This window comes from Pyxicephalus adspersus, chromosome 5 (assembly GCF_032062135.1).
Source record: "Pyxicephalus adspersus chromosome 5, UCB_Pads_2.0, whole genome shotgun sequence".
NCBI lineage: Eukaryota > Metazoa > Chordata > Amphibia > Anura > Pyxicephalidae > Pyxicephalus > Pyxicephalus adspersus.
This window is the reverse complement of record NC_092862.1, coordinates 25,478,483-25,506,239: the sequence shown is the minus strand read 5'-3', so window position 1 is coordinate 25,506,239 and position 27,757 is coordinate 25,478,483. Positions and strand designations below refer to the sequence as shown.

Genomic DNA, 27,757 nt, shown 5'->3' with positions numbered 1-27,757 from the left:
CAGGAAACCATTTTCTGCATGTCCAGTCCTTATTTCCCCATTTTTAATGGCCAATAAAGCAACCCATGACCTGTGATATTAATGTAGGACAGTAGAAGGTAGCACCAAGCTTGGATACTGTTAAGAAGAGTTACAGTTTTGCCTTCAGATGGCTCAGCAAATGCCCATGGTTGCTTAGGCATTTGTGGGCACCTCTAAAAAAATGAAGGCATCTCTAGGGCTGAAGTTAGTATTTCAACTGTCTGCTTTCTGCTGCTACCCTATTTAGATGTCTCGAAGTGTACTAAGGATATCATTTAGCTCCTCCCAACATTACATTTATAGTTTACTAAAAAGCTTTCTAATGTTATCCCTGGCTTAGATGGGGTTGTGTTTTGTCTCACAAAAAAAGTGAAAATGTATTTTATCCACTTTCCTATTGCAATACAGCTTTATAGGTCTGAATGTAAAAGACCCATAGCTTGAACATCAAATAACTTTCCAGAACACAAACAGAGCTGTGCAAAAGTGTGAAATATGTTGCCATTTAGTAAAATTTGTTAATCACCAGTTAACTGATGCATAAAATGTTGGATCTCGAAAAAAAACTTTGGTTTTGAAAAGGTTAATAACTATTTCACCAAATAAATAAATAAATCTGCTGTACCACATGCTTACCAACCAGAGACCAAGTAAAACACCTATCTGCCAAGCAACCAAGCATTTACAGGCACAACCTAACTGAAACCACCTAATCATGTAAGAAACACTGCAAAGAAATAAATAAAACCAAAGCAGTCTGAACATAGACCTACTGCCAGAACATAGACAGATCTTTTACTCAATGTGACAAAATGTCCATTAGGCCTTGGGCTACATCTGAGCTAGGAAGACACTAGGGAAAGGTACCACCTGAGACCATCTAGATCTAATTGGTGGTGATTTGTTGGTATTATTTGAGCAGAAGTTTCAATACAAAGGGATAAAATTATCCAACAATATTTTTGTGTATTTTGTATTATTGTGTATGACTATAAGTGCTTGCAAAGTACAAAATGTGAAGATAATGGCAATGCCCAGCACTGAAAGTCTCTGTTAAATGATGAAATATTGTTACCAGCCTAGTATGTGGTATTAGTACTGGCCTAGGGGGCAAATGCCACCCCATCCCAGTTTTCCCTTCTGTGAGGGCTATGTGCATACAACACTAAAACGTGTGCGAAAGAAACCAACACTTGGCAAGTGTTACAGTCATTACTATTAAACAGAGATGCAAATTATAAAAATTGGATGCTCTGCCTAAAAACAAATTTACTTAATGGTTACTGGAAGGACCTCGTACATGCACTTTTACCAGCTTGCTTTTACTCACTAAATAAATATATCTTCATGCTCACAGCAGTTACTGAGAAAATGCTGGAAATACAAATTTAGCGGATGTAAATCTAAGTATCAGCATACAAAATACAATCATAAAAACGTGGGACAGCAAGTTGCTTGAGTTCTCATAGAAAGTACACAACAATTTCCTTTTCAAATAAATGGAAACATGTGCAGTTCAAGATCAGAGTATTAAAATATTGTGAATCTTCAAAGAAACAACCATCACATCCAGAAATATCCAGAGATAGAGGCAGATGAATGTATATGCAAATTTCAACTGTCATCATGCAGATTCATGCTCGTCACCTATGACTCCTTAGTGGTTTTTTCATTGGATAGGAAGACACATCAACCAATAGGGAGGTTTGGGAGGCAAAAAGTTTGACTCAAACAAAAACAAATTTAAAATTTTACCCTGTACTCCAAGATTATTATTATTATTATTATTATTATTATTATTAATAACAGGATTTATATAGCGCCAACATATTACGTAGCGCTGTACATTAAATTGGGGTTGCAAATGACAGACTAATAAAGACAGTGATACAGGAGGATAATAACAATATAATATAATTTTATCTGCCTTTGATTCCAGATTCAGTTATCACGCTGACATATTAGGGTTTATTTATAAATTTGCAAATCCAATATTCACGAAATATCCTCTGCTAGAGAATCCATCATTGCTATTGAAAATATATGAACCTAGAAGGTTCTGCAATGGACAATGTTTGGTGAATGTTTACACTGATAGTAACCTCAGATTATGAGTTTTATGTTTATCATCAACTCTCTGGTGACATCGGACATATTATGCAAATCTTGACTTTTGCTTTAAAAGTCAAACTTGTCATCTCCCCCTTTCGAAGCCTTTCTATTGGTCTTTTAAAGTGGCAGGCAAACTCATTAACCAATAGTAAGGTTTGGGAATTATGACAGGGAGAAAACAGGTGAAAGCAAAGGTCAAAATTTGCATACAAACACATTTGCATAGCTCTCTAGATCAAAATGTCAATTTGCCATATGGTGAGAGGACCTCAGCTTATGTACTGTTTCCATCATAAACTCAATGTGAATTGCCCAGGTCTATGACAAGTTAACTTATAATCCTAATTAATAAACAGCACTTCATTTACAAAGAAACAAATACTCACATGTTGTGGGTGTGAATGAACTTGTTCTTGGGGCTCCCTGTGTGGTTGGGGGAGGGGGCATCGTTGGAGGTGTCAACCTGGATTGCGTTTTTACATCCACAGGTGAGTCTGGCATCGTGCAGCGCTTCTCAGTACGATCTGCAAAAAAACACAAACGAGACCTATCATTCTCACTGTACAAAACATAAAAAAAGTAAAATCCCCAGCAATCAACATTATTCCATTAAAACACGACTGCAATTTATTTTATTGCGATTAAGTGAAAACACCCCAGACGGACTTTATGTGAAAACCCCATCCTATAATCTTTCAGGGTTTTTACATTTCAGTGTGCACAGATGCTTCTAAGAGGAAGCAATAACAGCAGCTGAATTCAAAAGCTTTAATGGAAGTATGGATGTGAAAGAAAGGAATGAAAAGGCAGGATGGTAATGAATCCCCATATGACAGCTCTGACAAACCCAAACCTGATGCTGCGTTGTACAGGTGAGCTATTGGCAGCGTTCTGCTTCCTCCCAGGCTCCCCTTGTAAGCAGCACCTGCTGCCCTCTCGGCTGCCTTTTGTTGTGATACTGAGAGACACACAGAGCCTGTGCAACGCTGCGAGTCTCCTGGCCCTATTTCCCACCCTATTTTCTCTTGTTTTATTCCAAAGCAACAATAGATAAATACCATATGTCACATAGTAAAAAGCTTTTTCTTTGTTTACACAGCAGCCGATTGTTTATACTTGTTCATTAGGGGGGAAAATGCACAAATAGTCCAGTTGATGCTGCAGCCTAAAAAGAAAAAGATTACAGGTGTATTCCAATTACTGTAAATATTGCAAGCTGGTGTAATTCACAGTCTGCAGTTCCTGTGTGACAACCAAAGATCCAGACATGTTATTAGTGCTAGAAGAGGTTTAGTATGAATGTGGATGGTGGCAAAGGGGAGATCGAAAAGGAAGTAGACAGTAAAAAACAGGAATATTTTTATAAGATAAGAAAAAATAAAAATAAATAAAATGGGCAGTAATGCTGAGTTAGCACACAAATGTAAAAATATATGCACAAAAGTGCATCCTTTTTTCCAATACAGGTGTGAGCTGAAGCTTTAGGACACGGCAAATTGTCTTGTTCTTGAACTGGGCTGGGCACTGCAACCAGCTGGAGTGAATGGGCCCTAATGCTGAGAATACTGTGTACTGTCTTTACTTAATATATGTCTACTGATTTCTAGTTTTCAACAGAGCAAGTAATGGTTAAAAACTATGGGGATTTTGTTTTCACATTTGTGTTTGATTTGAGGAAAGTATCTTTTTTATCCAGACCTCCAAACTTTCTGGGATAAGAAGGAAGGACACATTATAGCATAATGTATGTAGACAATGAACTAATCTCTGCCCAAGTTATGTAGAGCTGGGGTGTCTAACCCCACAAGTGGGTCATGGCCATCTAACAGCTGGGCCGCGAGAACAGGGAGACCAACCATCCCCAACCAGTGGTCCGCTTGGTGGGGCGCACCGGCCACAGCCCGGAACCATGTCTCCCATATGTATCACTGGCTCAGGGCTGTGGGCAGGTTGTGTCTTTGGACACGACCCACCTGCTCTCCCATCACAGGTCTGAGCCTGCCTAAGTGGGTGGGTTCTGGCATCATGAAGTTTCTCTGGCAGGAAGTTTCTTCCCCTCTTAGTAACACATGGCTCCCCGCGCATGTGCCGTCCAGAGTCCGTAAGATTAGTGGTCTGTAGGTGCCAAAATGTTGGGGACCACTGATGTAGATGATACACACGACAGGATTTTTTTTTTTCCTTTTTACCTGGGACAATTGGGAGTTATGACCTCCTGCCCCATGAAAGGAAAGGAATCCTTTACAAAGCAAGGGCTATCCCTTCGTAGGTGCTTGTCACCAGAACAAATGTCCCCATTGGAAGGTGTCTGCTCTATTCTTATTCTGATTACAACTTAAAAGTTTGCATTTTCCCTTAGTTTCAGCCTCAGTGACAATGGTCATCATCAAGTCATACAAATAGGGTAATATCTCCTTGGTGAGAAACATTCCACACTTTACAATCCAAAAAAAAACAAAAAAACTTTTAGCACTTAGCAACTCAATATCTAACTAACAATATCACAATTGTATGCATTTGCAGATCAATTGTCACCCTTGAGCTGACTTCTAATTAGTGGAATGAGTCCTTGTCTTCTCTGCACCCTAAGCTGTTCTGCAATTTTCCCTGAATAATAAAAAAACAAGATCAGTTACAAAATATAACTGTAAATTTAAATCTTGCCAATTTAGCACTTATCTGGATGACCTTTTCTAGTAACAAACAGCACAGAAATTCATAGGAATGGAGAAGGGTAGGTAAGGGTGCCCAAAGAAGCTCCAATCAGGAAAGACAAAACAGTAGAGGCTGCAGGGGTTTACATGTGATGCAGTGGGAGGCACCACAATAATCCAACGAAGAGCCAGTCATCAATGCGGGCTGAACCACTAGGTTTCCATTTATAAAACCATAGGTTAATAGCACTGTGCTCTTTAACCCATGCCATGGGGGATTTTGTTATTCACTTTATTAAAAAAAAAATCAGAAAGATATAAGCAATAGACTGGATGTGGTATCATCAAACTGCAGCCATCCTGAAAAAGAACTGCCAAGGATGTTGGCTGTGGATATGTCACCTCTCAGGTGTTGGCTGGGCATTGTTTTCACATTTACATTTTATTTCTCAGTTCTTCAGTAAGACGAGTTACTGAAGGCTGCATAAACCATCTCTCCGTAACTATTTAAATCCTTTCTGGCCACAAAGCCTCCTCTTCTAGGAAACACATTGGTCTTAGAAGGACATGAAAGAAAACTGTGAAGCCTTTTCACTTGGTTAGCTCATTCTTTGTGGGTCAAGTTGGTTCAAATGAATAAACAATGGCGTCTTCATCTGGAGTCATTAGCTAAAGGATCTCAGAAGTGGGCTGAGATGATGCCTAACACCTGTGTACTAGATTTTCTCAGCAAGCTATTAAACTAGAGGCAACCCCAACCCTTGGCTGCACAAAGCAGAAGTGTGTGGCTCTTGATGAAGATGGTGGAACGGGGCCAAAAGACAACTCATTTGACGGAGATGTTCATTTAAATAGGCACAAGCTGATGACAGACAACAAACTGTAAAACTTTGTAAACACATGTTTCCACAAAGACAGAAGAATAGAATTGTGTCTGTCCTGGTATTGATTTTTGAACAGGCTTTAAAATGTTTTTGTAATGCAAAATACAGTATTAAGTCACACAGTATATTGGCCAGAGAGAAAACATAACATTATCAGCTGAAACTGTAATGAATTCCAGATTGTGTTTGCTGCTTTTCTTTACATCATCTTTTCTTTCTAGAATAATAAGATGGTTATTTTTTTAATTTTGTGAAAAATAAAAATATGAGTCTAGTTAGGAAAGTACTACAAAGAGCACAATATAAAGTTGTCAGCCTACATAATTTGCAATAATGTACTTTAAAGAGAATCAGTAGCTTTGCCCATTCATGTAAATGTGACTGGTTCTTATGTAAGAAGAACACCAACCTGCTGAGGCCCATAAATACCTGGGTAAATACCCTGTCCTTCTTGGTATATCAGAACATGTGACCTCCTTTGGGAATTATTATATTATAATGAAGGCAGGAGTAGGAAGATAACCCTGTGTACGTTCTGACACAGAATGCACAAACGTCTGAATCTTACTTGGGTATGCATGGGGGAGGGGGGGGTATCATGGCTTGTGGGAGTAGGGAAATGGGTTTTTCTCTTACAAGAGACCAATCATTTCTAAATTATAATATAATACCCTGATACCCATTAGATGGGAGTTTTATATATTCCTCATTCATCGTGATCCATGGACATTTTCATCAGATACAATTACTGTAATTATCTGAAGCCAAGTGATCTGTGGTCTTCTGCAGTGCAAATAAGTATATTATTAATACTGTTACATAAAGCTTTAAAAACTCAGTTCCTATGGCATTAGAAAGCATCACACTTTGAAATAAATAGGGAATTCAGTTGTTAAAACTACCATAATCGATTCGTCAATTCTACATTGAACCGTATTCTACGTGCACAATTTGGAGGCGGGTATCATATTATATCATATCGCGGGTTAGCTAATAAATTTCTAAAAATATACAAATATCTAATGTTGTCTTAAGCAACACCTTCACCATTCTGTTCCTCCAATTATATATGTACTTATAAATTTAGGTGACAATAAGTAAACATCCTCAAACTCCTAAAAGCAAATTTATCTTTCGTGCTGCCCTTCACTGTATCCCTCTCCGGTCACCTCAGTCAACCTTTGCATCATTGCCAGTCATGGAATAAATTGCTTTTAGCTCAGTCTGCTACAGACTGAAGGTGACAATTAATGCTCACCAACTAAATAAACCCAAGTATTCCTCTCCTGCCAAGGAAATAAAGATAGGAGAACATTTGCCAGAACGCGTGTACAGATAGCAGAGAGAACGCTGGTCCATCTGGAATGCATTCTGCTAGCACTCACTCTGAACTATAGCAGGAGACTGCTCAGAGACTCAGATTTGAAACATGTGGGACTAGTAAAGGGAGGAAGGTTCGTTTCGGCAGAGATCTTTGTACAGAAATAAGGCACAATGTGTATCCTCTAATTTGACTATTTACAACAAAACATCATTCTGTCATTTGGACACAGCCCAGCTAATCTGTTTTCACTTAAAAGAATTATCCAGTAAAAGACTCTTGTTTAGAATAAAAGACGTATCTGCCAAGGATGCAAGATGGCTGCACAGTGGTTGTATAGTGGCTAAAACTAGCTTTGCTACTTGGCTGTCACATGGATATGAGTTTCCTAATCTGTTCTCCATGAAAGAATTATCCAGTAAATGGCTTTTGTGAGGAACAAAGTGCCATTCTGCCAATGAGACAAGATGGCCACACAGTGGGGGCAACATGTTTAATACTAGTCCTAGCCACATGCTGGAATCCAGTGCGACAATGAAAGACTGGTACCCTTGACATATTTAGGTATGCTGATTGTTCTTCAGCTGGGCCCCCTCTTTCCCATATTTTTGTGACTTGAGGCATGTTGTTTTTTATGACACAAATAAAAAATGCATTTGAATATGTATTTGGGCTATGTATAAGGCTTTTTTTGGATGTTCTAGGTTGATGAAATAAAGTACTGGCAAAGATTCCATCAGGCTTCTACTACGGAATTTGGCTGTCACTCAGGATCTAGCTTAGAGTGGAGACTCAAGTCTGACCAACCAAGACTGAAACCCAAAGGTCATAGAATAAAAGCCAAAATGATACCATCTGCTCCTCGTTTTACATTCACAAAAATCAGTTCATGATGGAGATACATGGTGATATAATGGAGCAGACTTAATCCCCATACACGCATACAAGCCTCTGGTGAAGTAGGAGATTTTGAAAAACTTTCAGGAATATGTTCCAAGCATGCAAAGAACTACGGCATTTGTTTTGGATTACAGAAAAAAGAAATGGCAAAGTGGCGAATAATAAGGTCAATTCACAAAGGAATGAGATATTTTAGATGCATTTACTATTTTAGATCACATACAAATAATTAAATGCGTTTTACCGTTGACTCAACCACGATCCCAATCTCTTCCATTTAAGTAAATGGGAGTGACTGGGGACCATTTTTTTTCATGTGGGGTACAGTTGCATTCACGTACAGGTCCCAAAAGTGACAAGTGGCATTTGTCTGGGCAGTTGTTGCTGGGAGATTTGCACTATGGCTGCATGCAAATTTAGTTACCTGCAATGTGGTTTGCATAAGGGTAATGTTTTCCCAGCTATCCTGAAACCACAAAGTTATTTTAGATGCACATTTCCTCACTTTTACAGCCAAGTATATTATAAAAGAATGCATCCCCAGCACCCTTTAGACATGCCCCTTTGCATGGTGGTAAAGGGATGCCAGTGATACATAATTTTATATCATGTTTGGAAGTGAAAGAGAGGAATCTTTGTTGATAAAAACCTGTGAGTGCATTATGTCACCACATCTTGGAATTCTCTGCAGACACAAACCATGGCAACAGGCAATTCAGGAATAGAGAAGAAGTGTTGTCACCCCAAAACAGGATGTGAAAAAAAAAGTTTTAGAGGTATTTTAACATTGTGCAGAACATTCCTTACTAAGGAAACCTCAGTGTCAAATTGATGTTTACAATAGTTTAACCCTTGGGTCCCCTTGTATAATGTTTTTAATAAGTACAAGATTTCTGAAATAAGAGTAAAACATTCTCCCTTTCTTCCAAGCACTTACAACATGTTGCACTGTGTTTACGCATAGTTGGAGAACACATATCATTAACTGTCTCCTGGGCTAAATGAAGGGCCTTTGATCAAGCTAACAGTTGACATGAATGTTGGGTCTTGCTCTGTAAGAACGAGTCTGGCCTCCATCCTGGGTCGTTTTACCAATAAGTGTTTCCAAGATCAAGCTCTTCCTCTGTAAATAAGACCCTACGACTCACTAACGTGTCAGGAATGGTTTGGTAAAATATAAATTATATCATTTATTCAGCATGTGTGGTTACACAGAACAGTTAAACAATGTCTCTGCATCACCACGGCAGTGTGCTGTGTCTCCAGGTCAAAGGTACCCTGGATGTTTACTTTATGGAAACAATATGGAATCTATAAGCATTTCAATTGGGACTTTAATGTCAAATCTTAGTTTTTTTTTTTCTTTCCCAGATGGAAAAAATATATTGCGCAGTATTCATTCACAGATGTCAGCCGCATTAAACACTTCCATATGTCTAGTCGGACGAGTTTGCTCTCACACAAAAAAGTAAACATTTTAATATTTATGTTTTAAGGAATTTGTGGACATCTGAAAATAGTTAATACGTGTTTCATTGTCTGACTGTAGGGCAGGGAAAATTCAGAGGGCTCTATAAAGCTGCTAGCCATTGTCCACTTTATTTCTTGTGATTTTTTCTTTTTATTCATTTATAGAGCAACAGTAAACTCTACAGAAAGTACACGAACCTTTACCAACTAGCCCGGCATCTGAAGGTGCTTACAATGAGCTCCTTGTCCTTATTCATATAACTACATGCACATACTAGGGTCACTTAGGGTGGAAGTCTGTTGTTTTTGCATTGTCGATGGAATCTAGAACACCCAAAGAAAACCCACAGACGACACAGAGGGAATACAAACATTCCATGAGATTGGTTCCCTTGTGAGAATGGAACAGCATTCGGACTAAAAACAACCAGTCTAACCCGGCTACATTGCCAGCAGGGAAAAACTGCTTAAACCTAAAGGGGCCTATTTATGAAGAAGTAGGAATAATAAAAAAAAACATTACCTCTTTAGCCTTTTTTTTTAATTACCATTTTTTCTAAATAGCAGATTTTGTATGGGGGTGATCAGTGTACTGCAAATACCTTGGTGATCAGATGCTCCATTCACTTGTAAGTTGTCATCACTTTTTTAGCAGTCATGGACTAAAAAAAAAGTGAAAATCAAGGAAAATATGGTCACCAGGGTATTTGCAACCAACAGCACTGATCTACCTTGTGGCCAATGGTATACCTGTAAAACTGTCAATCTTCTAATAATGGCCATCCTGCTGAAAAATAGCAATCTTTTAGGTAATGACCACTTTTACAAATGGGGCCCAAAGTGCATCTAACCTCAAAAATATATGTCAAATATTGAAACTTAGCACTAGTAAGATGCACTTTCTTGCCTAGGGTGATAATGCTCACTACTTTCATAATATAATGGGATGGGGTAGAACAGATAACAGTCAGCAATGGCAGACAGCACAAAAAGTTATCAGCTTGCAATATTTTCCAACAGGGCCAATAGGTTTTCAGTGCAAAACTTGAACCTACTTTCTTATCTTAGAATGCATTTTTTTTACTGTCAGTACCCTCTGCGTATCTCTTTTTTTAGTGCAAAAACATCATGTAAAATCTTTGGAATTCTATATGTTAACACAACATACCCCACAACATGGCACAAGATAACATACCACCCAAACTGTTGTCCCCTGAAAGCAGAATGAATTTCTACAGTTACGAATACAAATGATGCAGCTAAAGAAAGAGAAATAACTATGTACAGCGCAGTGATCATAAAAACACAAAGTACTGTAGTCATTAGGCACACTTTATCCTCATGGTTGTAGTCCATACGGTATAACAATTTACGGCTGTGAATGTGATGCTTTTGAAATCATCAGACTCAAGTTCAGAGAGACTAAACTGTCTGGCGAGCCAATGTGACCGCTGCAGACCAAAGAAGATAAATCCAGAGTGAATGCCAGCTGTACAATGTTCTCCTTTCACAGTAATAAATGGGACTTGTCTAATTAGATGTGCAGATGTTAACAGTACTGCTGGCCATCGTGAAACATTTCAAGAATCTTGTAAGTGCTGACAATACTAGCTTGGATTACCCACACTGCCTCCCACATCCCTCTTTAGAAACCTAAGCCTGTTGTAGTGCTTTGAAAAGTTAAGTGTCGAAGAAGCAGCGAAAACATGTCATGTCTTAGAGGTTGATGTTCCAGTACAGCTGAAGCTCAGTAACAGCAACAACAGGTTGTCAGCCCATACCGTGCCAAGACTCTCATGTGGACTGAGCCTAGGCATGTCATCAGTTGTTAGTGAAAAATGCTAGGGCTCTGCTAAAGGGAAACTCTTCAGCCATTTACTATGTAACGCTCATATTTATTTTTAAGATTGGCAGTTTTTTTAAAAGCCCTTGGCAGAGTTAAAAACTCTGGTTTCTTAGATGGCTTGGATGGGCCCTTCAGATCTACCAGCCGTCAATTCCAAGAATTGACCCACTATACCTGGGTGTTAGTCCATCTTTGTGTGCCTTAGCATCTCCTAATACATCTCCTTACCATTATATACAACTGTGGAACACTTTATTATTAATTATTATGTATTACTTATTCACCACAAAAAAATGATGGAACAAGATGAGTGAGATTTCCTCACAAAGGCCATAGCATATATGCAAACTTAAAGGCAAAGATCTCAACAACAGAGTCCCTAAAATATAGAAAAGTGTGTAAGGGGCTTAAATCACTGCAGTCTACCAAGACTGAAACAATAAGGTGGATCATAAAGAATTCAACTTCACTGTGGCAAACCACAGAAGTAGGGTAGCTGATATTCAAGATTTAATCTAAGAAATCTATTAAATATGATCATATAAATAAGATGAGACTTCAATTATCAAATCATACACAAGGAAAAAATCCTGCTTATTTTCGGTTTCCTTACGCATAATGGGATGTTCTTTGCAAAGTGAACTATCCACACATTGACTAAACTAAATGAATTATGCCATGCAAGGGTGCAATGTGAACAGAATAAATTCCTTTAGTAAACTAGTCCCATTGAATTAAAGTGTTAAGAAATAAACTCCACACATATAAACGAAAACAACCCAAAATATTTGTAAACTGATAAATCACAAAATGAAATAATCAACAAAAGCCAGAACATAAGATTCACTAATATCAAATCATTTTGGTGGCATCATTTGTCTGAGAAAGCAATGGATGAGCCATTGTAGACAATGCAGTTACATTAAACAATGGCCTTCCATCCACTGATCCAATAGGAAGCCTGCACAGTGAACCCCTCCTGTTCAACAATTCTTATTCTTGTACTACACTTGCATTGGAATAGTTGAAAAAAATGCTGATAAAACACACACCAACATATAGAAAACACAAGTCTCCTGAGTGCCAACAAACCATATGAATTAGTGGGAAAATAATTAAAATATGATGCTTTTAAGCAGGCTAATAAATAGGCCAGACGCTGTTAAACTGATGATGAACCTGTCCGGGGTCAGACACTCACTTACACTGTGTAATAATGATGTTCTTTCCGCACAGCCTTTAAACGCTTCATGTTATTTACAAGCTCTACTGTAAGTGTTGACAGGCTAATCCCACCGATGCCTATTGCTGTACATCTCTGTGCTCTTTGAAGGGTGACACCAGGGTAATTCTGTCTCTGGGATTCATTAGAAATTCAATTCAGCAGGCCAAGTGAGACAAATAAAAATACCAACATACCAAGTCAGCATGCATGTCAAGCTAAGTGTATGGAAGACCTATCTATGCCTTTTTTACTGTGGACACTTTGACTTGTTTTACATAGAATGGTATGTGTAAAGGAATGCGCACCACCTGTGTACATTTATAGATGTCAGAGTCAGAAATGGAAACAGAAAACCTCAGATCTTAAATGCAAATGATTCTGTTCATGCGTGAGTTGTGGATGGTACATAAATATGGTTACCTGGGTTTGGTTCAAAGAAATACCCAGGTAGCTTTTTACATGCTAAAGCAAATTGCATAATAATATCAAATACACATGACAAATTATCCTGAGGGGTCCTTTTATAGTACAAAATGTAAAATCACTCCACCTTAACTCTCAGCAAAGGGGACTGGTTACTAATATATAATAAAAGATCTATATACAAAGAATCCAATAGCCAATGTGCCTCTGTTGTCAGATTCTATTCTACGTGACCTATAGACTGTGGGTACAGATACATCAAATCTGTCATCATAGTCTAATTACATGGAGACTAAACTGTTCCTCTGTATAGTACATTACCACCAGACTTGCACAGGGGTGACCTCCAACATGTCCCCGCCGAACCGACCTAATACACCAGAACAGTAATGGTGCACAACATACAATTCCCTATCACTAAGCAGCAAAATACAGCCAATTAAAAAGGTATATAACTAATACCAGCAGATGCCTGTGTTATGCACATACTGAGTTTTTGTATACTTCCTTTTTGAGTTACAACCACTAAATATGAAGTTTCATAACACACAATTTCTAGCATTTAGCAGCAAAGAACCTATTAAACCAATTCATAATATAGAATCAAGATATAGGTCTTTATTGGGCACATTACTCTTCTATTGTGCACCTCCCTTTCTTTTTATAAACTCATTGGGCGGCTGCCATTTTCCCTTTCTGACCTCCTAAGTGTTATTGCTCCATAGGGTGAAAATTGGTAGCGTCTTTATTAGCTCATCTTCAATGAAGGTACTGTTATATGTGGTGTCCCTGTATCCGTATCCAAATAGGTCAGAGTACCAGTGGTATATATAGAGAAGCCTTGACATCATATACATTTGCCAATATATGCAACTAAATGACAAAAAGGTGTAATAGGATTTTTGCTTGATGATAGAGCTTGTAAATTGTGTTGTTTGTAGTGTGCACTTATGAATCTCCTTTCCCATTGTGCATGTCCCTAGCTGCTTATAAATTGATTGAGTAGCTTGCCCTTTACTCTTTGTGTTTCCTAATTAGACTTCAGTTCTTTTAATCTGAATGTACCAGTATGATGTGAATACATTGATTAAAAGTCTCACTGCAGCTGCAAGGGATATATAGCAAGAGTGGAGATGTTATTATGGTTTGAACGATACATTTACATTAGGCTGAAAACCTTTTCTTTAGGATAACTTACCTCCTCGCTAAAGGCACAGCGACAGCAGCAGTCATTCAGCCCCTGGGGAGAGGAGCTGGATGACTTGAACATTTTGCTGATGCACGGCTGGCTTCAGTCCTGAATTCCAATATAAAAACAGAAAATGACCCTCAATTATCTCTGCACATGTTGGTATAACAGCCCGCTTATCAATGGCAAATTGCCAGTTACTGTGAAAAATCTTATACATAGCATAATCCTGTTAACGATTGATTTTGGGGGAGTAAAATGAGCACGCTTCTATTTCAGATAGACATATCAGAACAAATCCACAACAAGCACAATTTAAAATCATTATATGGACAGGACTGAATGCAGATTGCAGTGTTTGCACTGAATACAAACTGAATTCTAATGTAATTAGGAGGACAAAGCATAACCAGGGAATAATGAAAAACTCAGCTGCACACACACCAATGCATATATTTATCTCCCGTGTTTATGGATATTGGGGATGGTATTTCATCACTTGACCCTGATTCCCTATAATGCAAGAGTTGTTGTTCATTGTTCTGTATATTGCAGAAAACATATCCAGACTGTAAGCCCATGAAGGAGAAAGAGGATCTAGTTACCCTAAACCTAGAAAGTTATCCTATAGGTATAACATGGCGGTTGGAATCTCTGCATGATCTGACTTTTAATCACGTTGCCAACGTTCTTTCTAGGAAACAACTGAAACTTGCTAGAAATATCCAACGGGCCTGACCAAATACTAGATAGATGTAAGTAAATGATTTTTACATTTTCTGGACATTTTTGCATCTCAGGGTTGTTGATCTCTTACACATACACTGGCTATATATGATAACTCCAGGACCAGATTCCTGACAGTGACAACAATGGCCCATGCCTGCACAATGTGTGTTAGCATGGTAGTCTCCACCACAATGGCATATCACACGATGACAATACAAGAGAATAATTGATGGCACTTGCTACCCCATAGCAAGATGCCCCTAAACAAGGACTGTGATAGCAGATTCACAAGATGTTTTATTAATAGTAACTGCAGATTTACATATCAAATTACATTTGCAAGTTATAGCTCATATGATATTTTAGTGATTGGTTTGAGATCCACTATAAGAACGATAAAGGTCTATAAAAGTAGAGATTGATAGAGAGATGTCACAGAAGGATGGCATGCCACACGTAACATTCTATAAAACACAAAGAAGGAGGTGTTTATTTTATGAACGAGGTGCTGAGTTCAGTCATGGCACGGTAGGCAAAAACATCATTGAAATTCAAAGGCGGCTTTGACAGCGAAGATTCCTCAATTGGTATGCAAGGGATGCTGCCCTGAATACATTAGGAACTGGCAGCATGCTAATACTCCGAGCTATCATAAGCACCAGATGGAACAGTAGGCAGTACATGTCCCATCAAACCTTAAGACGATGTATTAATGTCCCCACTCAATGTTTTTCACTGCTGTCTTTTGCCCGGGTCTCTAAACTTCCTATTTCCTCACATTCCATCACCTGCCTCCCCGGCACCGCTCCCCTCTCCAGGGGAAAGCTATCTCTGCCAGGTGGTGCGGAGAAAATGTGCTTTCTAAATCAGCACACATTGAACGGACAAGAGGAAGACGCGCTCAGATGTAAAAAATTATAAGGCAGCTTATATTAAAGAGATGGAACATGGACGCTTCACTTTTTACTCGACTAGAAATGCCACACCTGGATTAATATAATAGATGGCTTTCTGAGCAGAATATTATTTAAATGCACTGCAGGGCTTTTTTATTAAGGCAATTCCCATTGACCATGTACAACGTGCACTAACCCATATCAGAATTCATCTTTCCCTAGCATGACCTTAATAAGCTGAAATCTGATTGTTTGTGATATATCATATTAAAAAACCCATGTGTTCATTTTCTGTTCAGAGACATTATGGAATTATGTTTGCAAACCAGTAACATTAATAAAAGATTACACTTTTCCACGTACGTAATTGATTTTATTCTTGGTGAAATGTAATAAACTGTTAATATAAAATAAGTATATTCCTATAATATTATGTACATATTAGAAAGAATAATCTACTGGAGAGCCTTTGCCCCATTTTTATCTCCTTCCATTGGTTGATTAGCAGTGATACCTTAACTGCACTTCAATTATCCTGCGATGTATGAGCTGTGTAGTTATTGTTATTGTTAGAGTTAAACAAGATATAAATTTTATGCTTATATATTTTAATGCTTATAGACCTCTGCAAATAACCACAAATACAATGTTCTCTTGGTGAAGTCTCCTCTTATAGCCTTGTTCAGACAAGTTGCAGTTACCACTTGTCTGAATGAGGGGCTGCGATATGCAACAGAACCTGAAAAAAACATGCAGCTCCTAAATGTACTCTTTAAATCGTACATAAACTTTGTTAACAAAATCAAAAGTAAAGCCCCATACAGACGTCAGACGATTGTTGCTGGAAACAATCTTTCATGATTGTTTCCAGTGACATAAATAAATGAGTGCTGTACACACAGCACTGTTCTGTTTAATAGAGAGGAAAGGAGGAGTACGAGTTAGTGGCCCCTTTATAGGAGTGTGCAGCAGTCATTCTTAAATGGTCGTTTGTTGCATCGGGCAACGTGGGACCATTGTACACAACCAATCGTCTTGGGCGAGAATCATTTCAATTTTAAACCCTTGTAAATCTGGAGCTTTCATTTAAATGTTTACTGATCCTGCCATGAAAGTCCTTGTAAATATCTTGTATAGAATAAAAGACTCTATTACAGTCTATCAGTTGTACTTGTCACCCTTGACAATTGGGTGACTACATTACGCAGGTATGGTCCACTTTGGTTTACATTAGGAAACCCAATAGGAATTGTGTGCCGCAGTTACTGGATGGCATACTTGAAGACAGAAAGCAGCTAAAGGAGATCAATTGCACTGGGATGCAACAAAGAATGGAAAAAGGCAAAAATTCACTATGGTTCAAAATAGTATTTGTTGATCCTATTGCATCCTTTGGCAATCCCAAATATCATTTAGTCAGAGTTTAGATCTAACTCTAACTGGTTTGGTGATTTTATATTTGCCCATATTTCTTCTTTAAGCCTGATTTAACACGTAGTCCATCTCCTGCACCCAGAACAAATGTTTAGCTGTGTGTACATGTGTTCTTTAAAGAGACAGCCAGTCAAACAGAATGTGATTACATGCTATATTCATTTCTATTTTAAAAAGGAACTAAATGATTAAAAAAAACCTGCCACAACCATTATTACTAACAGACAAAATTCTACATGTCGGCGGCTTGTAGCAATAAATAAACGATTTCCTGTTTACATGCATCTTCCTAAAAGTACATAAAGTGCAAAAGAAAACTCTGGGCTTGCTCCGTTTTATATATTTATTCCCAGTTAGTTCCACTATAACAAAGCCGCTTTTCAAGTCTGAGATTTCAGACCATTGCAGAGCACCATGGAGGGTTTCATCCCGTTCTCCATATATTTATTAACATGCTCATGCTGTACTCTCAAAAAGTGACTTCTTCAAAACCATTCTTTGACTGGCAAAACCAAAAGCAGAAAAATCAAAAGGCTGTGTTAAGAGATAATATTATTGATTTTAGCTTGACTCCTGTGATACAATGCAATTTTGTGGAGAGAATGTAAACAATTTGCCACCTGCTTGCGGGTGTCACAGAAATAGCTACTATTTTGAAAAATAAATTGGCAATTTTACGCTAATGAGGCAGCTGCAGTGCGCACAAAATTCAGCTAGATGATAGGAGAATGGAAAGGTTTTCCAGATCCTCCGAACGATGAATAAAGGTTAGTTAATCATGAAAAGCTTGAAACTGGGCAGCATGAAAACAGACACAAACTGCTGGAAAATAGAATCTCAGCAAAGGAATAGAAAGTGTCACACACATTTTATAATATCAGCAAACAAAAAAAAATCATCTCTACCACAATAAATGTATACAATTATAAAAGGACCATGAATGTTTTTCAGCGTTATGCCTATTTCAGAGAATGGAAAAAACATAAGTAATCATTATCCAGTTTTAGCTCCCTCTTTTTTATGTTTACATTATCACTATGCTATCCACCAAAAAAATAACAAAAACAATTAGATTGTCATGTAATCACTTGTCAACTGTAATCTTTACATTGTGCTCCTCGCACTCTAAACTGGAATACCACCCATGTAAATGGGTGCTGTAGCCAATGGTTGATTCCCACACAGAAAATATATACTGGCAGTAAACCAATACTAGTTTAAATCCAAGATCCATAATAATTTACATCCATCCATTATGAAGGTCCAATGAAAAAAGTGAGATTTCCTAATGTCAGAGGCTTCCTTCTGTATGTCTATGGGGTATGACACATAGCCAATGAATCTTCCAAAGACACAAACAGTACCTAAAATGTGGCCAGAGATACACTTTAAACCAGCCATTTGGAATCAGGGAAAAAAACAGTTCCTCAGGAGGTCGATAGGAGTCCCTTGACCTGGAATTAATTGATTTTGGTGCCTACCTAGCTCCAGGGTCAATGCCACTTAGCAGTGCCAGCTGTAGTACCAACGATTGTTTTAACTGTCTGTAGGGGTGGCAAGCAGACCCTGGGACCTAAACATTATTTCAAGGGTTCTTTTGGGTAAAAGGGTTGGGAAAGGCTGCTTTCAACACTTAAAACAATATAGTAGGAGTAAATAGTATTTTTATGGCCTTTCACTATTACCACGCTATTTAAAAGGGAATTTCAAGGCACACTGGGAAGTCTATGACACATTTTGGTCTCTCAGATGGCTCAAATTGTTCATGGATTGTACCTGAACTGGTAAGTTCTGGTTAAACTGGTGGACTTCTATTTTTTTTTATAAAAGTCTTTTTAAAAAAGTAGCAAAGATGGCTAGTTTTAAGCAATTTCATTTTGACTGCAGTTTTGGTATACTTAATACAATGCAGTTTTGGTAAACACAATACAAATATAGCAAAGATGGGAAATTTGGAAACAACAGAGACGAATGCCTATTGAAATAGTAAAACATGTGTTATTATTTAACGTGAAAGAGGCCAACAGATTTCATGGGAGATAGCATAGTATTTTGCGGCGTGCTTTAGAAAGGAACATTTTCTGTTACCAGTGTAATGTAACGCCACAGAATGCAAAGCCCGTGAAAAATGATTTATTTAGCAACACCACTGATAATGGTTTAAACTAGTCATTTATCCCATAATGGAAAATGTCAACAACAAAAACACGAATGGACTGTATTTAGATGAAACCTAAAGCCCTTCTTGGCTTTTGTCACAATCTGCGATCATCTACACACTCATGCTGTGATGGTGACGGTCTCCTATGCTGCACTCCACCCTCGTTAGCCAGCGCTGTCTGGACCAAATTATGTTCCCAGCATACTGGCCGCAAGCCTGGGCATATGGGCTGTGTTAAAATGTTGAATTTAAAGCATGGAAAAAAAAGTTTTGTGCATGCAGACAAAACTATTCTCATTTTTTACATAGATAGTTAGATCTTCATTAGCAGCAATAATGTCCACCAAACATTTCCTGTAGCTGCCGTTTAAGGAATTTTAGGAGTCTCATGCTACCTAAACCTTAATAGCTTTCACAATTTGAGCCTGATGAATTCTGGCATTGTCATCTTGGAATATGGCCATGCCATGCCATCAGGGAGAAAAAAAAAACATTGATGGAAAAACCTGGACTTTAAGTATATTAAGGTGGTCAGCTGTCCTTATTTTTGGGGCACATATAGTAGCTGAACCTAACCAACTGAAGATCATAGTACTGCCCCTATAAGCTTTTGGACACACATTGACACTTAGTAATGGCCTGTCACTTTCAAGAAGATTTCCAGTCCTGCTCAGTAATAGGTATATCAGTGGTCCCCACTGCTTCATTTGTAACAATATCATTTTATAATTTTGCTGTCTAAGGGTTTTTAGCACTGACTTTAAATCTGGAACACATGTGGATAATTTTCTGCCCTACCTTTTGTCTTGTTTGGTAAGTATGCTCCCATAAGGAGAACAAGCTCCAACCAGAGTTTGGATCAAAAAGACATGCAAAATTCCCACCCTATGACAACACAGTGGTCCAAAAGGCAACAAAGAATGCCAAATGGTTTGTTTGTTTCAATTACAGAACAAGAAATAGTGCAAGAAATAGATCAGATATTTGTAAGTTTCCTAAATAACATAATGCCATACTAAGTGCTCAAACAAACATAAAACAAAGATAGACAATGACCACCATTCATCTACTTGTCTGTGAAACAATTTCCACTTAAAATTTGTATTCCAAGGCAAACAAGTGTTGTGCTTGATCCAGTAAATTTAGAGAATGAAAGTTACTACATATCTGTACAAACCAAACAAAATTGCAGTATTGGCTTACACCAACATTCAACAATTTGGCCTAGATGAATGGTACATTAATTATTTAAAGAGAGATAAAGGAAGCACAACGTCATTTATTAAGCATTAATTGCCGCTGGAGAATAAGTTGAGGATGGCAAGATTCCGCCTGGTTCTTGCTGTTTCACCATAGGGATTACATTTAAATAGGATTACATTTAAACCCTATGGGGAGAAGAAACAAATCCCTTTACTGTCCATCAATTTTTTAAATGTATTTTACAAACAAAAAGTATATATCTAAACCACACAGGTGGTGCATACCATAGCTGCAAACTTTTAAAAATACTTTCCATTTACATTTTGCTGATGAATTGGGGGTACCACATGCAATACCAATTTGGAAGAACCAAAGAAAATGTTTATTATGCTCAAACCTTCTGTGGTTTAAATGCTTTCCTTAAATTACTACAAAAGAACTGTGGCCCATACAAAAGTCTGTAACGTCAAAGCTGTTTAGATCCTAAAATACAATTCTGTCTATGAACGTGTGAAGTCTGCTACTATTCAGTTCCATCTTAGGACTAGCACCTAGAATAACTTGTTGTCTATACCCTATCTGGTTTTAAAAGACACAATGATGAGGATCGTCTTCCAAAGCCCTACAGACACAACTGGGTTGACCAGAGGACTAAAAGTTGTTCATAACAGCCTAGACTGACATGAAGGAGCTGATGACCCAGGACAGCACATGGTGTAGAAGTTAGGTAATGGACACGTAATTATGAGCAATGTGATAGCCAATGGTGATGAGACAGATATAGGTTGCATGTCATGTGGTACAAAGTAAGACCCTGAATGTAACCCAATATTCAAGAAGTAAACTGGTGACACTGGAGTTCTGTTTTAAACCAAGACTATTCAACATTTTCAGTTTCCATCTCATCCACTAAGTGACTTTAGCTTTAGATGCAGTAAGATACAAAAAACAATGTGAAAGAGAGGTAATCATCCTGGCAACTTGCTAATCTTGGTATTTACTTCCACTTAGGGTTGGCTACCCTAGGAGAAGTGAAGCATAGAGAACTCAACAACCAGGCTTGAAGATCATAGAAGACCTTGTGATGATAATAACAGAGCAAAGAGGAGGATTGTGCAAAAAGTAAAAGTATATGTTAATTAAAAAAAACACCTTTACAGGTGCCTTTACAGGGGAATGAGGAGTGTGTCAACACATAGATATTGTACACCAAAGACTGACTTTCCCATTCATATCATAAAACACAAATAGCTCAGGATTCCTGCCAGGACTACTTCATCTACTCCTCAGCCTGAGCTAAAGACCAGTTAAGTTACCGGCAGTTTTGTAGCTCTCATCAAAATCAGACTCGTAGAACAACGCAGCCTTCCAGATTCATGTTAAGTGGACAATTATTGACAGCAAACTTCACTTAAACATCTAGACAAGCAAGCAGTATTCCTAATGCAATCCTTTTTCCGTTTTCCAGCCTGTGGTATGTTAACTCAGCAGAATGGACTCATTACCAGTTTCCAGTAAATGCAACCAAATTTTGTTTATTTATTTGCATTTGCTTTATGAAGAGGAAATCGTCTGATATGTTATCTAAACAACCTGGAAAGAGAAATATTAACAAAGTGTCTAGATTTAGGAAGTTCCTGTGTATAGTTATGGCATCCTACAAAATAACTAATTATTTTTATTATGACAAGTTTACTGTTGATTGCAGACGGGGGGAGTTTTGGATAAGCCTGCAGGCTAAGAAAGATATCAAGTTGTCTTATGGCCACACACCTACCTGGGTGATTTACCTTCAAGTAAGTGGGAGTTGTTAAATATAACTAAAAGGTCAACTCTTCACAATGTATATTTAAGTCATGTACATTTACTGACAAGTTGTAATTTCTGCTTTCAGATATGTTAAAATCCAGTAGCAAGATAAGCCCGAAAAATATCTAATAACGCCCAAATGTGGCAGCTTTTGCAAAGCAAATGATAGTGCCAAAGCCCCTAATGGATTTTCTTTAAAATAAAAAAACATTTTTTTTATGGAATGAACAAAATGAGTCTTTAGGGAGTGATTAGAGCCAATAGGCCATGCAAGTTCTGAGTTGCATGTTATTCCACCTACTTCCCATCAACTAAACAAGACAGAACAATCAGTACACACAAAAACAGACAATCCATAGCCAAGACCTTTCCTTTCTCTAGTTTAGTTAAACAACACAGATTGGTCAATCACCTGTGCTTAGAAAGTCATTTTGATCAGCCTCTCAGCAAGCTGCCAGAGTTAGACAGACTACACAAAGCAATACAGTGTAATCAAATTGCCAAAACCTTGTCTAGTCCTGGAGATATCAAACCTGATTCAGGTAAACTTGAAAACCTATTAGGAGCCATACCACACCTAGATGTTGCAGAAAAAGCATTCTAATGTACAATCCTATAACACACATCAACATACCTGCCCTTCATGGCCTCACAACACACTGTACAATGCTCTTTAACTGGTCCATTGATGTTCATTACCCATAATGAAAATTGAAAAGACCTAAAAGCACTCTACTTTTTTCTTTTTAATAAATACATAACAGAAAAAACTGCTTTATATCTAAAAGAAGCTATTTATAAATCCAATGATGAAAACATTTGCATCTACTTTAATGTATGCAAACACTTTTCTGATGGATTTAACGCTAACCAAATGTTTGTGGATGTTTAATTGTTATCTTGAAAGGCTTTTTATTTCCGTCCAGTTTGAAGCAGTGCAGAGCTACAGAGCATCAGATAAAAAGCAGTACTATCAGCCAAAAAAGCGAGACCCACATGTCTATGTTTACACACACCCGACTAGGCCTGGACGCTGATTGGACTTCCTCTCTGGAATTTAGAACGGCCTATTACTGTGGCAAAGAGATATGCACTGATTTGGGCACAAGGTGTTGATTCCAGAACAGAGCAGGAATTCCTCATTTAAATAAACAGTTCTCTTTTTCTCCGGGGAGATGAGCGTGTTGTGATTCCTTAAACATCTGCTTGGCAAACAATCTTCTCATCTTCATCCATGGATGCCAACGTGGCTTGGAAAGAGATCTGATTTAACTGGCAGACAGCAGGAAAAGTCAATAGACAGGAGGATCTCGGATGCTTTTTTATTCAATAAATATTATCCGCTCGGATTAAACCTACCGGAGTGCCTCTTCCAATTTGATTACTGCCCACGTTTGTGTTTGAGTTTAAATGGTGGATAATAGCACAGGCAAACTATAATGTGCCTATATATATATATATATATATATATATTTATATATATATTTATATCCAGTGCTCAGCCCAGAAATTGTTTTAAGCTGGGTAGGAAGAAATTTTAGGCCGGTGGCAGCCCCTGTATTGTAACCCAACTCATCAGTAACTACCCAAAAACAGCCGGATGGTTACTGAAAAGGGCCGGGTGGTGCGCCCGGCTAAAAGGGGCTGGGGGGAACACTGTATATCGAACCTTATAGGGGAATGCCCTGGTGAAAAATGGTATATTGGTTTAAAGTTGGGGGAAATTAACTACAGGATTTAGTACAACTAATTTTGTCTAACAGAAGTGCCTAAATTATGTCAACCATCTGTACTGTACCTTGATATCTATGTCTGAATGTTATAGGAAGTCATATTACACATTGCCCTTTTTCAATAAGAAATTCTTATTCTTAAGTGCAGCAACCTATAGCAGCCAGAAGCCTCTTATGAAATCTTTTCTGGATTACTACAGTTAAGAAAATTAATAATAAAATGCCTGTGATTACAGAACGGTTAGCCATACCTACCTTCCCTATCTTCTTTTACTCATTGTTACAAAACAGGAAAATAGTGATTATTCCTTATTCGGTCTGGAACTGGGGGATAACATAAAACAAATATTACTAGTTTGAAATAATATAAATCACTTCTTGCAGGCATAACATATGTACCTAATACAAAACCAAATGATTTAGTCAATAGGATTGTTGGAATGGATTTATGTCAAATGCAGCATCCTATGCATTCCCACTGATACAGCTGATACACTGATCTATATATTTGCTATGTGCGGAGTACAATCAGTGACAGCGTTATACAATCTCACAATACATTGGAGGATATACAGCAGATGCCAGATTCCATATACCTTTGTATGAACTAGATTTGCTTGTATTGATGGAAAGAAGAGGAAGCCATATAGTACTGGTGGATTTATAGATTGTTCTGTGAGTGTTAGAGCCTGTGGATCCCAAGTTAACTTTAAATATAGAGAGGGATGTTGTTATTTCTGGGCTACTTCCCTGCCCTGCAAAATTCCCAGCTCTTTCAGATATGGGGAAGTTTGTAACCTCCTCCAATTGACAATTCATGCACAAAAACTTTCACATGATGGAGAGAGTATACTTTGCATGATTAAATCTACTCCACAATGCATGTCATTTACCAAAATCCTATCTTTAAAGTGTGACAGTTTCACTTCAAGTCCTAAAAAACAATATACATATTGCAGAAATCTGTGTTTGTGCCGCCTGAACTGTCTTCATCAAAAGATGTATCTACAGTTAAAAATAACACAAAAGATATGCGCAAAAAAAAACTAAGCAAAAATAAAATAAAACATCAAAGCTTTACAATCCCTTCCTGACGTAAATATCAGTTAGGAAGCTTAATGATCCAATATAATGACTGGTATTGACAAAAGACTAAAAAGGCTTCTAATGCACTTTCTCTCTATCTCACTGGGAGCGATTGACGATGACTGAATTGTTTTTAGAGTTGATTAGAATCCTGATCATTCTCGAGGTCAGTCCAGCACAATTTGACAAAAGCTATTAAAAACTGAGATTTCCAGGAAATAAACTTTAATTGTTTGATGACTGCGTTACCACTGTGTGAGAGTGGATGGTGGAATTTAATAGACTTTGTTCAGACAAAAGAAGTGATTTCAGTGATATCAACTTTATTGGAGATATTGAGCTTAATATAGGACTGGTGGACTCTATTATCCGTGTGAATTAAATTAGGACTGAAATAAGGAACTTGTCTCAAGATAAGAGATGAACAAGTGCAGGGATAGAGATAGAGAAGATTACCTGCCCTGCTTAACTTGACATTTTTATTTCTCAATACAGCAATAATGTAATGAAATAACAGCCTAATACCTCCTGTTATTTTATAGTGTATAAAATAACACCTTGTATTCTAACTGTTTACTGATATGAATATGAGACAGATCACCATCCCAGTATTGGATGAATTACCATAGTTGGTTTATATCACCATGTGTGAAAATACACAAAATTTAAAATGTATTGGGTTCTGAGACATAAATAACGCTTGGCTAGGTGGTAAGAAGTAACTATTGCCTATAACTACCCAAATAACAGGGAGTTACAGAATCAAACTGAAAATTCTGAGTTGAGACCAATGAGCCGACCCAGTTGTTACTGTCCATCTAGAACATTGGATGGCAAATTTGTCAGCACGTTTTTTTGATTCCTTTACTGTGGTTCTATACCAACATTATGTTTTGGTTTGAAATGTTGCCATTTATAAAGGCAACAAACAGAACATCAAAAACACAAATTGAGGAATCTGCTTAGAAGGCTGAAATGGTTTTGGTAAATGGTAGAGAAAGAACTCAAGAGTGGTATACCTTAACAGAAGTCAAAAGAAGGTGTGTGAGTCCTCTGACGTCCACCTACATCTAACAGCAAATTAGAGCAAACATGTACCAGAAGAACAACCATCACAATCTTCTAGGGTGGAAAGGTCTGATCCAAATTTTTAGATTGTAGAAACCAAATTAGATGTATAATAATCTTATATGGACAAGCTGCGTTTGTTTATAGACCATTGTTTATATAGTTGCGATGCATGTGGCCAAAGCTACATATTCGGGAGAGATCTCCCTGATCTTCCTGGTCTGGCAAGCGAAAGGTGAGCCCTTGGTCAGCATACTTCAAAATGGAACTTAGCACATGACCACATGAAACATGGAGTAAGGTATACATTTTGTATCACATCTGCTTTAACTATTTTTTTTACAGATGTTTCAAAGTTTGCTCCAAGGTTCAAACAAGCAAGACATCCAGCACTGATATTACCCAAAGTTGAATTGCAATGCTCCTTAAAACTGAACAGAGTTTTAAGCCCATTCCGAAAGCTCTTCAACAACTGGCAGCCACAAAGCCATGACTCAGAATATTGATGTCAATAACATCTTCAGACAGCAACACAACCAAGATGCATGTATTACCCAAACATTCAATTACCAAAATAGCTAGTGGTTTTGTGTCCGCACTCATTAGCAGTCTACACTTTTTTTAGGCAAACAATCACGGGCAGAAACAAAAACAATTCTGAAAACAAAAATGGTTTTGAAAACAGGCAATAAATGCCAAATCAATTTTCAGCAGACAGTAAAGTCGCTCAGAGTTTTCAATAAACAATGCACCATTATAATACAGCAGAAAAATGTCTCTATGATATACAGCTGGACTAAATGGAAAATACAGACTGGCTGTAAAAAAAAAAAAAAGGGGGTCTGGCTGTGGGCTGATGGATCATTTCTTTAGGGACCATCTTAAACTTATGTGCAAGTGTTTTGAAAATCTCACATGATGTAGCCATGTGTTAGAAATTACAGTCAGTTAAGTTCTCTGCTAAGAAAAATATGTGGGTAATTTATGAAATGCACTCCGTGATGGAGATGTCTTAAGTAAAACCAGATTCTAAAAACAAATCCATTTTTGAAACATGAACTTTGAAAAAGGAACAGATCCAAGCACATCTGGCCAGCAGGAGCCTGGAAAGGGGTGGTCTGACCCAATGCCAGGACATCTTCTAAGGAAGATTATTATTGCTGGCCGATGTTGACTGATAACCGACTGTCCTTTTATGGAAACAGAATCCAACTGAGCCACAGGCAATGCAGACATGTTTTGTAGGCCAGCATCTGTTCCTTCCTACTACTAAGCCAAAGCTATTCGACCTGGACTGTTTCTAGATGATGCTTGGAGAGTAAAGATGAATAATTTATCAAAGGTTTCTAGCAGCAGTGTACATTATTGACAGCTTGTGTCGATTAAAATATTTTGTAGAGTACCTGTCTCCAATGTACAGTTTGTAGCCCACCAATTCTATAGGAACCTGATAAAAAAGAGAGATCAATGGGAGTAAACTGAGCAAAATAATAGAGAGTATTCACTTTGCACAGTGTATGTTTATTGAAAAAGAGTGATGCTGTCATCTCATTCTAAGACAAAACTCTTCAGCCTCATTGGGATTTAGTAAGA

General features: G+C 37.8%; 1 protein-coding gene across 2 annotated transcripts in view; it reads right to left on the bottom strand.

Moving 5' to 3' along the window:
- The window catches only part of RUNX1T1 (RUNX1 partner transcriptional co-repressor 1), a 114,820-nt gene that overhangs the window by 42,903 nt on the left and 44,160 nt on the right, over positions 1 to 27,757 (bottom strand). For both annotated transcript variants that reach the window (XM_072410926.1, XM_072410929.1), the window contains exon 2: positions 2,520 to 2,657. In XM_072410926.1, the coding sequence (XP_072267027.1) occupies positions 2,520 to 2,657 (138 nt within the window). The remainder of the gene's footprint in view (positions 1 to 2,519; positions 2,658 to 27,757) is intronic.